We start from the raw sequence: 16,824 nt of genomic DNA, 5'->3' as shown, positions 1-16,824 counted from the left end.
CAATCCTAGATGCATGATCTCAGTGGTTGGTGTCACTTGTATTTTTGACTAGTTTAAGGTATGTTGTAGGAAATAATGTTTGCTAGTAAATTTATTATTGTCAACAAACAAGTCTCATGGATGGTCAAGGATGAAGTTTTGTCAGTGATTAGAATTTTTATTTGACATACTTCTAGTTTGTAAGGTTAGGTTTCTGCCTATGTATCAATATTAGAATAATCCTTAAATTTGCAGAAAATCATCGATCTTCTTTACCAGATTTGGTATAAAGGTATCAGTGCTTACTTAACTCAAACTGTTATTAAAAGTGTGCTATTCATTTTAATACTCGGTACTTTAAGGGTCTGGGTTTGCCCCATGGGAAAGCTCTGGATTTCAGAGCTAGTGCACCAGGTTTGAATCTATGTGATACAACAAAATATTCCCCACACTTTAAGCTCTTGGTGCATTATAAGACTGATCCACCATCTAAGCTAAAGGACTGACTATGTTGGATGCTACTGACTGGTTGCATTTTTATGGCTAGTAGTTCAAAATTAAGGACAGCAGCAGATAACCTTATGCCATAAATACAAAATATGAATACAGTACATTGTTAATTCTATATAAAGCTTTAAGTGCAAGTGGAACATCTTGTAATTTTTGATAGTCCCTATGACAGTACAAATATAGCATGACTTTATCAAAGCATATTGTGCAGATTTCATTTAATTTGTTCTTTTACAGTACCTAGTAATTCACAAGGTTCAAATGACTTTTTTTCTAGTATGGCTTATTTAATACATCAAAAATGAAATAGTTTCGTAATCAGTGGCAAAGCACAGTCAAGTGGTAAGCTTGCAGGACTATGGTTATGAACTTTCATGGTTCGCTCCCTGTTACCACCATGGTTGGGTTATAAGAGTAATGGTCAAATCCCATTATTTAGTCTGATAAGAGTAGTCCAGGAGTTGATGGTATGTAGTGTTGACTAGCTGCTTTCACTTCAAAATTAGGGATGTCTCAAGTTTCTGAACCACTACTTGGAATAAGTATAACTACAGGGGCTGATAAGGCCAAGCAAGTACAAGCTTTTGAAACAAGTTTTACATAATGTAGCCTTTATCTAAGGTAAATAATCCCAATTATGACCTTCCTATAAGTATGTGCAGAACACCTTCACAAAAAATTTGAAAACGTTACATGATTATATCTAACTACTGATATACTATTTATGGAAGAGTAAAGTAATAGTTCTTCACAACATCTAGAAACTTCATATTGCTACATGCACAAAAATAGGATGGTTGTAAAAAATCTTAAAAAATTCATACGGTACTCCAAATATATATCTTGCACTTAGAAATGAATATGAGTTGGGTGTTTATTTCCCTATTATATGTTTACATGGAATGATATTATGCAATACTATAATAAAATCTAGATCTGGCTTGAAATTATAGTATTACACAAGCTGAGTTACTTGTTTTACATTCAGGAGTATAAGGAATGTATGTAAGGTTTGAACTAATAAATTAAATAAAAATTTGCATTTATGTGCATAATTTATTTTACACATAACTTACAACTACTTTACTTCACATTACAGAAATGTGTTGAAATTACTTTATTGCTTTTACTAACACCTCTCTACAGCCTCAGTGTTTGTTGATGCTTTAAATGCTTCTTGATAAACCACTTTAAAAGTTCTTCCTTCTTTCCTAGGCCAAAATATAGAGATTTCTAAGTGATTTTACTCTTGAACCCCAACATAGAATTGACCATGTGAAAAGCAAGGGGTTTTGGATGTAGCCCTGCCACTTTAAGAGTCTGATATTGTGCTTTGGTTACCATTTTTCCTGGCAAAAACGTAAATGTTTGACATTTTTAATGAAAAACTCAATTTTCCAAGTAAAACTATCAAGAAAAAACTTAAAAAAATTTTAGGAATAAAAATTTGTCCAAGACTGTAGAGTCATTAACTGAACAAATATATTCCTGGAGTAAAGATGGTCATGAAACATGAGAGGCAGATGTTCACTGCTAAGTGCTGTTATGCCAACAGATGGAACATTCAGTATCTTGCAGCAATTCACTGGCTCTCTGATGCAGTTGGGAACCTTTCAGGCTAACATAGATCATTGATGCTGACCTTATCTTTCTCCCTGAATACTGATAGCATCTGAACTGAACAGCTTTGGAAGGTACCTGTCTGTATCATCATTTTCATGTAATTATGTTGATGGTGTAAAACAGGTGAACCCCCAAATGTTTAAAGGGATGATGAAAAAGGGTCTGGACTATTGCTTTAAGCATTTCAAGCCAGTTCTGACTTGGAATGCATGAATTTAGGGAGAAGCAGTTGAAGTTTGATGCTGAGTTTAGATGGCCCAGAACTTCATGTTCAAAGCACTTAAATGAGGAAAAGCAACTTGATAACTGAAACATAGTTGTTAATGAGTTACACTACAGATTCAACACTGTGGATAACCAAATGATCTATAGAAAGAAAGAAAGAGCCCCACAAAGTCTTAGCCAATAATATGAAAGGTTTAAGGAGATGAATGGAAAGTTATTCCCGAGGATATTTCCTTGTGATTGAAATGAAATGCTCACTGAAAAGTTTAATGAGGGGCTGATGAGGAAACCCATGAGGTGCCAAATTGCATTTGTTATGGAAGGAGCTTCTTTGTCAACATTGGTTTGTTCCCAAACTGCAATATTCTTAGTCATGCTGTTTCTCACTGAGAGAAAGACAGTTTCTGTAAGTTATGTACTGTACCATTGTTTTCACTGGTGTTGGTGAAGGAATATGTTGGAGTTGTTTAGATATTTATGGTTTACATGACTTAGTCATTCAAGATAAAATCATGTTTACTTGTTCATTTAAAATGAAACAAAGTGTCCCTATTATTTTTTAGTAGTTTTGATTTAGAAATATGCTTGATTTTTACAATCAAACCCTTTTTGTACTCAGATGATAATACTGAATGTCTTATTTCAATGATATTTTTGAACAAGGTAATTGTTTTACATAAAGGCTTTAAGTCCATTGATCTGTAATGTTATGAATTTATTTGGGAAATCAAGCATGATTTTACATATTTATTTGGGTTATATTTGTGTCAGGAAACAAGTTGTATTTGAACACTGAACACTGCATGACTCCCAGGGTTAGGGTACACTTTAAATTATATGGAAGATGACCAATTTACAGTATTTCTTCACCCACCCTCCTTTCCAAGTGGATATGTGTTCTGCTAAGGCAACCTGGAGACTGTTGGGTGACATTGGTTTCATGATGGAATGGAAGCTGGCCAGAGCTGAAAGCACAGAGGTCTGAGGCACTAACCCTAAAAAGTGTGCTGGATTGTATATACAGAGGTGTTGAAACAGCATCTGATGAGCAAGGTACGTGCATGCATTGTACTCGTCTTTTTACTGGATACACTTGTTTTTGCTCTGAAACAGCCTGGTTGTACTTTCAACCCTCCATAACTGACTGGGCTCCTGTCTTTTTTTGGCTCGATACCTTGGACATTTCAAACGTGATTTCTCATTCAAGCCATGGATCCTCTAAACTGCTTGATGCACTGTTGTATGACTCTTGAACTACCATATTGATCTGAAGACAAATCCAATGCAAAGTGGATGTTTTGCCAATGCAAAGTAATGATGGAGATGAAGAACTAGTGAGTAGCAGCCTTAGTAATCAGTGATGCATCTTTGATTGTTGATTAGAAGTAATGTACATACTATTGTTTTAATTGGTATAAGTTTGTTAAGGTTGTGTTCTGGTGAGACCACCATATCCAGGAAAAGGACCTAGGCATCTAATTTTCTATGCCAACAGTTAAATCTGCAAGACGATATAAAGGAAAGTATTGGAAATAATTGTGAAAATGGTGAGGAAAAGAGTATAAAAGGCAGATACTACAGTAATACCAGTTTATTTAGAATGACCATTGACTTTGGTAGTTAAGTATTATGGGGTACTATACTTGGACCCTGGGTTGACTTGAAAGTGTAGTGTTTCCATTATTCTTGCTCCCATCCTTGTCCTGTGTAGACATTTTTTAGCAAATCTTTCTTTACCCCACTATCCAGAGGTCACTCAGTGAGTTAGAATTTAGCCAAAAATCAAAATGTAAATACACACACACACTGTTGTGAATAAAGATATTGTTTTTATTTTGTTATTTGTATTTCTTTTCTACCCAAGTTTTATTTTAATTATAAGCTTAGCATTTCAAAAACTTAAGTGTTACAAATACTTGTGACTTTCTGTCAGATATCATTGTAGCTGAATAACATGGATGTCAGCTATATTGATATATGTTCATGTCATAACTGTTATTATTCACATGTATTGTTCAAGTCTTGAAATGGTTTGTTCAATCTCTATTGTCACTTATGTAAGTTTGTTTGCTCTTGTCCTTTTTGTAACTTCTTGATGTCTTTATGTATTTTCAAGTGCTGTAATTTTGGATGGGGTAAGATCTAAAGCCTGGTATTTTTTAGAAGGAATAATGGTCATAATTAATTTTTCTTTACATTTTATAGTTTAATTACATTAGAAGAAATGCTATCACAAAAAGAAAAGTCCATAACAGTATTATTGTTAATTTTTTCTTTAAAAACTTTCTAGCTTACAGAATTTCATCAGACTTGTGTAATCTGTTTTATTATCATTTTCTTTTACCATGAATTCGAAGCTTACCTTTTTTAACAGCTCCTAGGATTAATAGGTCAAATTAGATTTCTCTTGGTAAGTTATTGCTTGAATTTATTTCAATTGCATTTTGATTTCATCAGCATATTGTTGAAGTATGGCTATTTACTTATGGAGTTGATGAATGTGGTGTGTGTGTTTACACATACAAAAATATGTACATACATATAAAATAATTAAAATCTTGGTCTTGAAAATTGTACCAGTAGCGATTTTAGTTGAAGAAGTTATTTCCATAATATAATCCCAATAGCTTTTCAACCATTGAGGCAATAAACTCTGTGTAACATCCAATGAGCTTTTATCATGCATAAGAAGATGAAAAATGGTTTTTAATTATGTTATATTTAATGATTTTTAACCATAGTTCTTGTAATTATGTATTAAGCACAGTGTGGACTTCTGTTTTGTTTCCACTTATTTTGCTGTTTCTTTTGTTTTTCTAAAGCTTTTCTGTCAGTCATATTGTTATATATCATGATTTTGCTATTATATTGGCATAATTCTGATCATGACAACAGTGTTATACTCATGTTATTGTTCTTTATTTTTTCATATTTAAAAAATAAATTTTTAAATGACTCATGTGATTCATGTGATAAAGTGCGAGGTAAAGTGCTTTAATTAGCATCAGTTAAACCAGACCTAAACTGTATGTTAAGAAATAGTCTTTCAGACTAATATCATTATACAGGGTGGTCCAAACTTATGTTTCATATTTTACTATTTTAAAATTGAATAAGTAATTAACAAAGGAAATACAGCTATGTAGTTTTCAACATCTTGTAGCACAACTCAAACAGTTTTTATTGACATATCAATAGACTTCTATGTATGCACTATTAGTAGCTCTCATCATGTCTAACCAATATTCGAGTTCAGTCCACATTCACTGTAATATGTTCACAATTACAGTGGCATCTGCTATCATGGTTTTTAGCTGCATGATTTTTGCTATAGTGGCATCCATAATTATGCTGCACCACAGTCACTGACTTGGTCTCTGCAAGCCAAACAAATTGTTGAGTTTTTCTTGCATGGTTGCCATTTTACCGGGTAACACTACTCACTGGAGTGAAAAAACAGCAAAAAATAACTTAACAATAATAACTGTTTGAGTTTGGCTACAAGATGTTGAAAACTGCATAGCTGTATTTCCTTAGTTATTTAATTTTAAATTTTGGACCACCCTGTATTTGTGTGGAAGAACAAACCATTTATCTGTTGAATTGTGACTGGATTTTTATTACAATTAAAATATCAACGAAAAACATTCCCAAGTATTTTGTTTGCAGATATAATTTTAATTAAAAATATAATTAATTAAACTTGTGTGTTTTTTATTTTTCTCTTATGTATTATTTACCATGCTCTTTCATTTTTGATTGATGTTAATACCATTTCTGTGAGTATGTTAGTACATACTAACCAAGTTTGAATAAGTGTAAGTTATAGAACAAATTTTGATATGATCCTACCTCCTCTCATACACAAGTATTTCAATCTACTTCTGCCCTCTATGCATTGCTAAAAAATATTTTTGCGATTAGTGCACCAGACTATATACCCCACCAATTTTGCACAATTCATGTGACTACTCTCCACCAATAGTATTGTGCCACCTATATTGGTGCAGCTAGCTAGCCTCTGCTATTCCTGCAATAAATGCAAAAAAAAATTGTCGAAACAAGTGAATGCAAACATAGTAAAATAAAAGCACTGAAAAAAAAATCTGAAATGGTAAAGAAGCACATTCATGAAAAGTAGCCACATGGAAAAAAAAATACGTCTTAATAATGCTGTGCCAATCAAGAAAATGAGGATTGATGTGAAATAATGGCAAAGCCACACAAAGGTCATCTTAGCCATGCCTACCATGAGTATATCAACCATGTGTGAAGTATACATGTTGAAAACTTACCACAGATCCCCTGGAAGAACTAGAAGCAATAGGAAGAAAGGAGGAGAAGAACAATTCTCCACCAAAGTGAATTACGTGGCAGCATAGCAACTCCTGAAAAGATGTAGATTGTGACCAACCAAAATAAAGTGCTGGAAAAAGTGAGTCTAACTGTCTTGTCATTGATTGTATTCTTCCTCAGAAACATTGTCACATCAAAAAGAAGACACTGCTGGCCAAACATATGAATCTAGCTCCTTGCGAATTAAGGCCTGTACCTACTCTGCAGATAAAGTCAAACCCAATGCCTAGGAAGTTGTACCAGTAACATTTTTGACTGTAACAGGAATTTCCATAGTCAATACATTGATCACAAATTCATACCAAGATCTCTTATAATTCCATAACAAGGCACCAAAGTCCAAGCACTGAGGATGTGAAATACTTAATTCTCCCGAGTTAGATATTTATATGTCCTTTGTCTCCTGAGTTATTTAGATGAATTGTAAATTAGATATTGATCCTTTGTTTTTTCTAGTTAAATTTAATCGTTTTGCATGTTTAACATTACGTACTTTGTAGAGTTGGCTAATTTCATGGGTTTGGTAGTTTGTTATTAATGAGTACTTTAAGTAGGTATGTTTAGATTGTTTGTAAGTTACATATCATTACAACTTGTAACATCTAATTAGTTGTTCTATTTGAGTAGTTTTTTCTTCATTGTTAACTACATGCTTTATCCTAATTTTCGTCAGTGTAGGAATTAATTATGTCCTTTACTGTCTATGTTAACTTAGAGGAAGTTGTAAGTTAGATATTGATTATTAATGGTTTTCTAGGTAATTTTTGTCAGTTTGCATATCTGTTATTACTATATACTTTGTGGACTAGGTAAAGTTTGATGGTTTGTCCATTTGATACTTATAAGTACTTTGTTAACTATGTATGTTTAGATAGTTTGTCTATTACATATCATTACCGCTGATAATATATAATTCATTGTTCTATCTGAATATTTTTTTTTCATAATTATTAAGTATGTGCCTTATCATCCTAATTTTTGTCAGTGTTTTCTTTCCCATTGATAAAGTTGAGCTTTGCTTTGGCTCCTTTTCCTATGTACATGAGACTAGAAACCTCATTTTCTCCTCATAATCTACAATTTGAAGTTCTTCCATACAGTGGCCACTTCATTGATAGTTATTTATTGCTTTAAGTTAAGTTTTCCAGTTCAATGCCCTACTGTTTTGACTAACCTTGGCTCTTTAGGTGTTTTGGTGAGGGGGTACAAACTTTTGCCCAACATCTTCAGTCTTTGCACTCTTTATTTCTATGGATGTCTGGCTCCTGCTTGCTTCTTCCTATTCACAGTCCAGAAATCACGCTCCTTTGCTCCTGCAGGAAGCAGCATGAGTGGGGGTTCCTGATGACAGTGGAGAAGTCTGTTCTTACCCCTCACAATACCCTGTTCATTGGGGGGGGGTCTTCTTTTCAACCTCAGTCAGGCCCAGCCTTCTCCTCTTCGTCTTTGGGGCAAGCAGTTCACATGTCCCTCACCTCACATTTGTTACAGCTCGAGATGCTATATCTTTTTTTGGGGGATGTGGGCTTCCTAGGAAGCTGTCATTCCCATGAGTCTGGCTCATATGCATTCCCCTTTGGTGGTTAGACAGAGACCAGACCATTTTTTTGTGGACTCATCTTTAGTGAGTTGGGGTTTGACTCCCAGGAGATTTCCAGTCTCAGTTTGATCAAGGAGTCTTATTTCCATATCCCCATTCTTGAGTATTTGGTGGTACACTGAGCTTTGTCTCACTTCTCTCCTCTCCTGCAGAAGCAGGGAGGGTTGTGGTACATTCCAACATCTCTACGGTGGTCACTTGTATCACAGAGCCAGGGGGTACCAATTCCAGGTCTTTGTGCTTTCAGATCCTGAATATCCTTTCTGAGCCCACAGCCACCATATTGTGGTCTTAGCTTGCCTTTTTCTTGGCTCCCTGAATCTAGTGGTGGATCAATTATCTCTTTCCAACAAAATTCTCTTCACAGAGTGGTTCCTTGATCCACAGGTCTTTAGGTGGGTGTGTTCTCAGCTGGGGACACCTCATATATGCCTTTGTCACCCACTGGAACTCCAACCTTCCTTCCCTTTGGTCTCTCATTCCTCACCTGATAACCTAACCCTGTCAAGATTGGAGGAGGTAGTGTGAAAACATCTGGATGAATAATGTCCGACTGATGTCAACAGAATAGGGACCAAGATAGAGGTAAGGGTAGGGAGGTTATACAAGTAAAGGTTGGAGCAGTTGTAACAATGGTTATGCCAGCCAAGACAGAGCCACCAGTAGGACGAGACCCAGAGGGGTTTTATATAAGGATAGAACTTTGAAGAGGAGTCGTTTAGGAGGATAAGTATATATGTGAGGGTTTTCATGCATGGCTTTTGTCAGGACTGACTGCACATTTTGCATCTTCCCTTTCCCAATCCATTAGACTTTCTTCCATGTCCATTTACCACAGGCAATAGTATACCCTCCATATCTGGTCTCTTTGACATGTGTTCCTTCCTTCCTACCTTTCCTCATCTTTCCCTGTTCTTCACCTGGTTGGTAGTTTGACGAAGGCTTTTACACTTCGACTGTGTCTAGCTTTAGGCTAGCTTTGTTGAACAATTTCCATTTCTCCAGTTTTCTTCTGGTTTTGTCTTCCCCTGTAATTTTCCACCCTTTTCCACTCCTTTTGAGTTGTGTCCTCCATGTTCCGTGATATGTCTGATTGGAATTTCAGTGTAGTCCTTTATGCCTTTCCCGCCCCTTCCTTTGAACCTTTGTTTTTATGTTCCATCTAGCCTTCTCTCCCTCCAGACCTATTTCCTTTTCCTCCTTGCTTGCAGATGTCATAAATCAGATATTTCTGCCTTTAATGTTACCTGCTTTCTTTACCATTCCTCTTATGTTATACTATATCCCTATCTCCCTCACACCTATGCCACCCATGAAGGTTGTTTGGCTTTTTACATCCATTTCCTTAACTTCCATCTCCCAATCCATTTATTTCCTGGAACCCTTCCATTTCCCATCATGTTAAATGGTTGGGTTATTCAACTTGTTAGGCTAGTGTATTTAGACTCATTTATGGATGGTTGCCATCTCCACAACTTTTCTTCACATCATATTTGTCATATCACCATATCTTTTTCATATTGTCTTTGCCATCTGTTGGAGGAGGTCGTCCAGGTTGGAATGTTGACTACACCCAATACCTTTGTCCCTTATTATATGCCAGATCTGACTGTATCTTTTTCTGATGGATATCATTTCCCTCCCTTGGCAATTCTGCACACGTGTGTTTGCCTTTGATTAGAGTAAGTCTTATCACTTACTTTTATTTCTGTTTTTACTTTCAGCAACATTAGTTTTAACCACTAATAATGAGATTCCACTCTGTGGCAGGTGTTGCTTGGTCAGATATGCTTTGCCTCAAACCTGCACTATTTACTGATTGCACTGTAACGCTCATTGTAGAAATTGGGTGTTTCCGCAAAACCACTGGTGGCATAACCAGTGGTATATCTGTATATGTTTATAGACATCAATAACTTTCGCTCAATGGTGGATTGTCACTCATGGACTTCATGAGTAAAGCAGAAAGGGATTTCTGCCCATCCCTGCCGACCCTTTGATTGAATACATTGGGGTCGGTCTGCTTTTTAAAATTGAGAATTGCAGACACCCATTGCATTTTCTCTGGTGTGACATTCCTATGCACTCCCCACTGTGTTTACTCCACCCCACCCTTTTTTTTTCTTCCAGTGGATCATGGGAATCTTTACTAGTTCTCAGTTGCTGGGGTGGTGGACCATGGATGCTTCCTCCTGAGTAAATTACATTCCCATACTTACTCCTGCTTATATACTCAGTGAGAAGAGGACAAAGATGGTTTCCCTCATTCCATTTCCCCTGGATACTTTTTCCCAGGTGGACAAATGTTGGTTGCAGCAGGTCCAGCCTGTGCAGTATCCTCTTGCTCCTATGGTGGTTTTGGGAGTTTTTCTGGTTTCAGCCAATAACTCACTTCCTCTACGTAACTCCAATTGCTTGACGTATAACACTGTTTACTTACGATTGGGGATAATGAGTATATATAACACAGTCCACATGCCCTAGCCACTGTGTTGATGTTACAATAATTTTTTTTCATCTTCAACTTCCTAATGTTGAGGACAAATTAGGGAACCTTGTCTGGTTGAGGTTGTGAGGTTGCTAATTCTGTTTATATTTCGCAATGGATTGCACCTCTCAGAACAAGTTACACTTGTACACATCCTTTTTTTCTACCTGTATCATATTAATTTCCTACTTCTTGGGCAAAGTGCATACCTGTTCCATAAGTAGTGCAGTACTTCACAAGTGTGCTTCATTTTCATCTTGGAGCACACCCATTCATTCTGGGTGGTCAATTTCCATTTGGTTTTAATTTTGTACACCTCCACTGGTCCCTCCACTTTGCAGTGTGGGATTCTAACTTTGTGTGAGGAGAAGTAGAACCATATTGGAAGTTAACAATTTTCTTACACTGAAAATATATTTCCAATAGGTACTTACCACCTCTCACACCCTTCCTCCCCACTGCTGGTGTTTTTCTTTTGGACCCTGCCAATTCTGAAAAGTGAAAATTGAACAGGAATAGCAGAGGGAGCTAGCTGTGCCAATATAGGTGGTGTAATACTATTGGTGGAGAGTAGTCACGTCATATGTACATGTTCAGAAATATTGCAAAAGTGATGGGTTATATAGACTGGTGTGCTGATTGCCAAAAAATTATTTTAGCAATGCTTAGAGGGCAGAAGAAGACTGAGATAGCTTTGTGTGAATAGAGGTAAGTGCCTATTGTAAATACATTTTCAGTGCTAACTTTTTGGTGATGATAGATTGTCTGTATGAACATTGATTTATTCATTGACAAATAATCATAAAAATTTTTTTTTGTCAAATGAGATCGTCGTTCCTTATGAGTAAAAGACTTTTAACTGCATAAGAATATTACATATATTTTGTCTCTTTTGTTCTTGATAAAAATTTAGCCATAGACAATGTAGTATTGTTGCAACCAGTACAAAATTTGAGCGCTTTAAACTGTTCAGAAATATAGTTGGTTCCAAATGAATAAACAGTCGTATAAATGACTGTTATTGTATATACTGTATGTTGTGTGAGATAAAAAGTGAATGTTCTAAGAAAAACACATAGAAGCTTTTCTTGTGTAATGCACAATTTTTTATTTCTTCTGCTATAGAACCTAGCATTGTGCACAGCCACTCTGCTGTTTATTCTCAGCCAAGATCGATGACAATGGACCTTGATGCTGGTTCACTCTCACTGATGCTGCAGCTTCTGGAGACTGATCCTGAAGAAATTGACCCAGAAATGATATCACAGAGTTCTTCAGAAGATGATGTTCTTATTGGCAGAGTTCAAGTCTCTAAAAACCGTGAGAAGGTCAGACAGCTTTGTGAGCAAATGAAACAGAAAGGGCATGCAAAGCATCTCAGCTTAGACAAAATAAATGTAAGATCTTTTTATCAATACATAAATCCTAAGGACTGTATAATATTTGTTATGAAAACTTCATATATATTAAAAAGAATACTTCTATGACATTGTGTTCCTTTATTTACATGCAGCTATTTAATCTGGTCATCCAAATCATATACCACACATAAGAAATGTTAAAGTGAAAGTATTTTGAATTTTAGGTTTAAATTACTTGAAAATACTTACTAATAAACACAACCAAATATACAGTAAGAAAAACTAATTCAAACTAATATTAATAAATATTATATGTTATGTGCCAGAAAATGGACAAATAAAGAAATCTCTGGGTATTGTATTAAAGAGAAAAAAAAGGAACTGTTAATATGAAACTAGTGTTTTGGTAGCAACATACTGACAAGATGTAATTTAATTATCGAGAGAAATAACATACTATTGAAAATGTATTTTGCATTTAATTTCAAAACAAGTAAATTCTCCTGTGAAAACCTTAAGATAATTGTTGGTTACTACTTTAAAAATTTTGGTTTCATTATTTTGTGAAATATATATTTTGGATGCAAAAAGAATAAGCAAAAGAAAAAAACTGGGAAACTAAAGACTATACATTAAGTTTTTCAGCATTTTTATATTTGAATTAAAAGAATCTATAGATATAATTTGAATGAAATCAAACATAACAGGGTCTAATGTTCATTAAGCTATTATATTTTCAACCCAGTGTATTTAATTAAAGTGAATTTAAATGTATAACATAGAATATTAGGATGACATGATACTGTATAATAAGTACATTTCTGTTGAATTTCTACAGACAGGAAATTTGGCAATGGAAACGCTCCTGAGTTTGACCTCCCGAAAAGCAGGTGAATGGTTTAAGGAGGAAATGAGATCACTTGGTGGTTTGGATCATCTAGTGGACACAGGTATGCAATGTTGAAGTAAAATTAAGTCTTGCATTACAAGTTCTGTGTGTCCCATGTATGGTAACTTGTATAGAAATATAACAGGCTCTGTTGTTTGAATTTTTTTAAGATTGTGGTTAATGAGTTTCAGAAAATTATCAGTTTCATATACACAAACAAAAAAACAACAAAAATTAACAAACATAGTATTGTATATATATATAGATAACCATATGGTAATATTTGATTTCTTATGTAATGTTGATTAACTCTCACAATGGGCTCGATTGATTTGACCTAAATCTTGACCCCCACATTGACCTTTATAGTTTCCATACTATAAATTTGAATGTTTTGTGTATCTTCATGAAGTTTTGCAAGCTTTCAGTAATCCTTAAGTCTTTTATAGACAAAAAAATCAGAATTTTTAATGAAGTATTTTCAATAAAAAGTTTTCCATGAATATATTGTGTCAGTGATTTTTATCTTCAGATTAAATATACTTTTCTGTAGCAGGAAGAATCTAAAATTTCATTTGCGTAATCCCCAAAATCTCCTAAATAAATTTTAAACTTTTTTTTTTGGTAAAACTATATTTTATCTGTTATTTTCTCTGCTCTAACTATACAAGGTTGGTCAATTTAACTGACCTTGTAACCAAGATAAATAGATATGAACTAAATCTATGTTAACCATATTTCTTTTTAGAATGATTTCAAATTGCAACATGAAACTGCATTTGTTTATCCTAAATAGCTTTAAACTTGTGACAGAATACATCTGTTTATTCTTCAGTTTTATTGTTTTATTGCCCTTTGAACCCTGTCTCACTGATATTCCCACCACACAACTTGTGATTACTGTGATCTGCATCATTTAGAATTACTGGTGTTAAGGACATTATTTTAACTCTCTCAACACAGGCTCTGTCAATTTGACTGACCACGTGACTTCTTTGTACTCATTTAAAGTCTTTATAGATTTAATACTTCTAACTTTCAATACAGTCCTTCAGTTAATATTACAAGTCTTTCACGTACAAAAAATCATATTTTTTAGTGAAGTATTTTTAATGAAATAGATTTATCCATGAATATATTGAGTATTTGTTTTTAATAGTCTGTAATTTTCATGTTAAAATTAAAAATACATTCTAGCTCCCCAGCGGCACAGCGGTATGTCTGCGGATTTACAGTATTTACAGTACTGTTATATAGTTCCACTTACAATTCTTCTCAAAACCAATCTGTTATATCTGTCTACTTACAGTTCTTCTCAGAACCAGTCTGTTATATCTGTCCACTAACAATTCTTCACAGAACCGTACTGTTACATCTGTCCAATTACAATTCTTCACACAAATATTATGTTACATCTGTCCACTTACATTTCTTCACAGAACCTACTGCTATATCTGCCCTCTTACAATTCACCACAGAACCATGCTGTTATGATTTCACAATTAACTGAGAAATATCTAGGAACAGAGAAGTAAATGTGTATGTTGTGGATTTCATGTGACTTGCTGATTTTTAATATAACATGCTTAATGTTGTGTACACATGCAAACAATACTAATATCAAAGACGGATTATTAATTTGTTCAATTTTTACAATAAACATTTTTCTAGTTATGTTTTTATGCTTCCTATTGCTGTTACTTAACTAGATACTATTGATTTTTAAAATTCAGCATAAAATGATAAAAACAAGTGTGTTGTACAAAACAATAAAGTGTTTGTTGATTTACCAACTATATGTATATACATATTTTTGTTCTTCCTTAACAATTTGTATATAATTTGTCTTTTGTTGGTTTCATCATCTATTGGTTTTGGTTTATGTGATCATTATTGTTATACAGTACTGAATATTTGCACGTCTTGTAAAGAAAACTTCTTCATGCTTAACATTTTTTTTCTTTTAATAGTAAAAGCCTGTGTGGGATATTTTAGTCCAGAAGATCCATTAGAAGATCCTGAAGATATTCAGCTGGATAGGATAAGAAAAATTGACCGATGTCTCAGAGTCTTAGAGAATGTGAGTAGCTTATATACTTTTGGATATTTTTCCAGTGTGTTCTTGATAAGATATGTTTATCATTGTACATATATAATATTAACTTGAATTAATTAGTTATGCAAATTTATTAATAAAAAATGATTACCTTATTTTTCTTAGCCAAATAGTTACAGCAATCATAACTGTTTTTATTATTTATTTCTTTAATCAATTGATTAAAGGTAGTTGGATGGAAAAAATATTTAGTATGGTGGTAAATATTTGAGTTGATGAATGGTTAGGTGTTGAATTGATGGGTGATAAAGAAATGGATATCTTGGAGGTGGGTTTGTTTATGTTTTACTTTTAGTATTGAGATAGCGCATTCTCATATGGTAAAGAGCCTGTCTTCTATTTGCATTTGAATTCCATGATAAACTACTGTCCAGGATTTTAAAAGGACAACAGCTATGACAGATATCCAGTTAGAGTAAAAATGCCAGGAAGAAAAGAAACGCATGGATATTCTGATAGAATGGTTAATCACTCCATATAATCTTTAAAACATGATGTGAAATGAAAATTTAAATACATCACCCAGGATTGAACTTCCATTGTTTTTAGAAATAAACCTGGTGATGAATTTTCAACAGATGTGGGAATTTTAGAACTATTTGTAATTTTTTTCTTCTTCAACACTGCATAGATAATTGCAGTTTTTAGAAATGCTTAGCCTGGTGTATGCTGAATGATAAATAATAGGTTGAAATGCTACAAACTAATTACATTTAAAAAGCAAGATTCTTCTAAGATAAAAACAAGGTTTTTTTTAAGTAGTTATGAAATTGAATGCATTATTTTTGCAATTAAATATGCTTTAGAAATTTTCAAAAATTAGTATATTTTAATATGGTGATATTTCTCTACTCTTTTAAAGTTGACATAAATTTAATACTTAACTCTGTATATATTGGGTATATCTTCATGAAATTGGCAGTCTTTCAGTTAATATTACAAGTCTTTCACATACAAAAAGTCATATTTCTTAGTGAAGTACTTTTACTAAAACAAAATAAAGTTTTGTCCATGAATGTATTGAGTATTTGTTTTGAATAGTCCATGTGCAAAAGTAATTTTCATGTTGAAATTAAAAATACTTTTCGTTATCTCAAATTTCCTTTGTGTAATCTCTAAAACCTCCTAAATGCATTTCAAACATTATTTGCACTAAATACTTATAGTTTATATGTTATCTTCTCTACCCTAATCTCAAAACTGGTTTGGTCAATTTGACCGACCTTGTAACCACCAAAAAAAAAATTGAAATAAACCTAAATTAACCTTCTTTTCTTTCTAGTATGACTTCAGATTGTAACCTGAAACTGCAATTGTGTATTCTAAGTAGCTCTAAGTTAATAACATTATACATCTATTTATAATTAAATTTTATTGTTTTATTGCCCTTTATATTGCCCATTGAACTGTGTGTAACTGCTATTCGTGACATTATAAATTGTTAATCACTTGAGGAATGTGTAGCTCACGTTACGCTATCAAATTACATTACCAACGAGCTGCTCGCGTGCGTGCTTCGTGAACAATTTTAATTATATTATTATTATTACTTATTTTACCTATTCTAGTCTTAAATAACTGAAAAAGATCCATACTTTCAATTTTAGTTACTTTTATAATAATAAAGAATAAAAAGAAAAACAAGAAATAAAGTACTTACCCAACTACTCAGTTTTT

The 16,824-nt window shown here is 33.7% G+C and overlaps 1 protein-coding gene across 1 annotated transcript in view; it reads left to right on the top strand.

The window, feature by feature from the left end:
• The window catches only part of LOC106478658 (wings apart-like protein homolog), a 77,896-nt gene that overhangs the window by 41,910 nt on the left and 19,162 nt on the right, over positions 1 to 16,824 (top strand). Inside the window, 4 exon segments of the mRNA XM_022382303.1 lie at positions 11,907 to 11,955; positions 11,958 to 12,178; positions 12,981 to 13,092; positions 15,002 to 15,111. Of these exon segments, the coding sequence (XP_022238011.1) occupies positions 11,907 to 11,955; positions 11,958 to 12,178; positions 12,981 to 13,092; positions 15,002 to 15,111 (492 nt within the window).

The sequence above is a fragment of the Limulus polyphemus genome, unplaced genomic scaffold, assembly GCF_000517525.1.
Source record: "Limulus polyphemus unplaced genomic scaffold, Limulus_polyphemus-2.1.2 Scaffold239, whole genome shotgun sequence".
Taxonomy (NCBI): Eukaryota; Metazoa; Arthropoda; class Merostomata; order Xiphosura; family Limulidae; genus Limulus; species Limulus polyphemus.
Note: the sequence above shows the minus strand (reverse complement) of the source record. Positions and strands in the feature narration are given on the sequence as shown.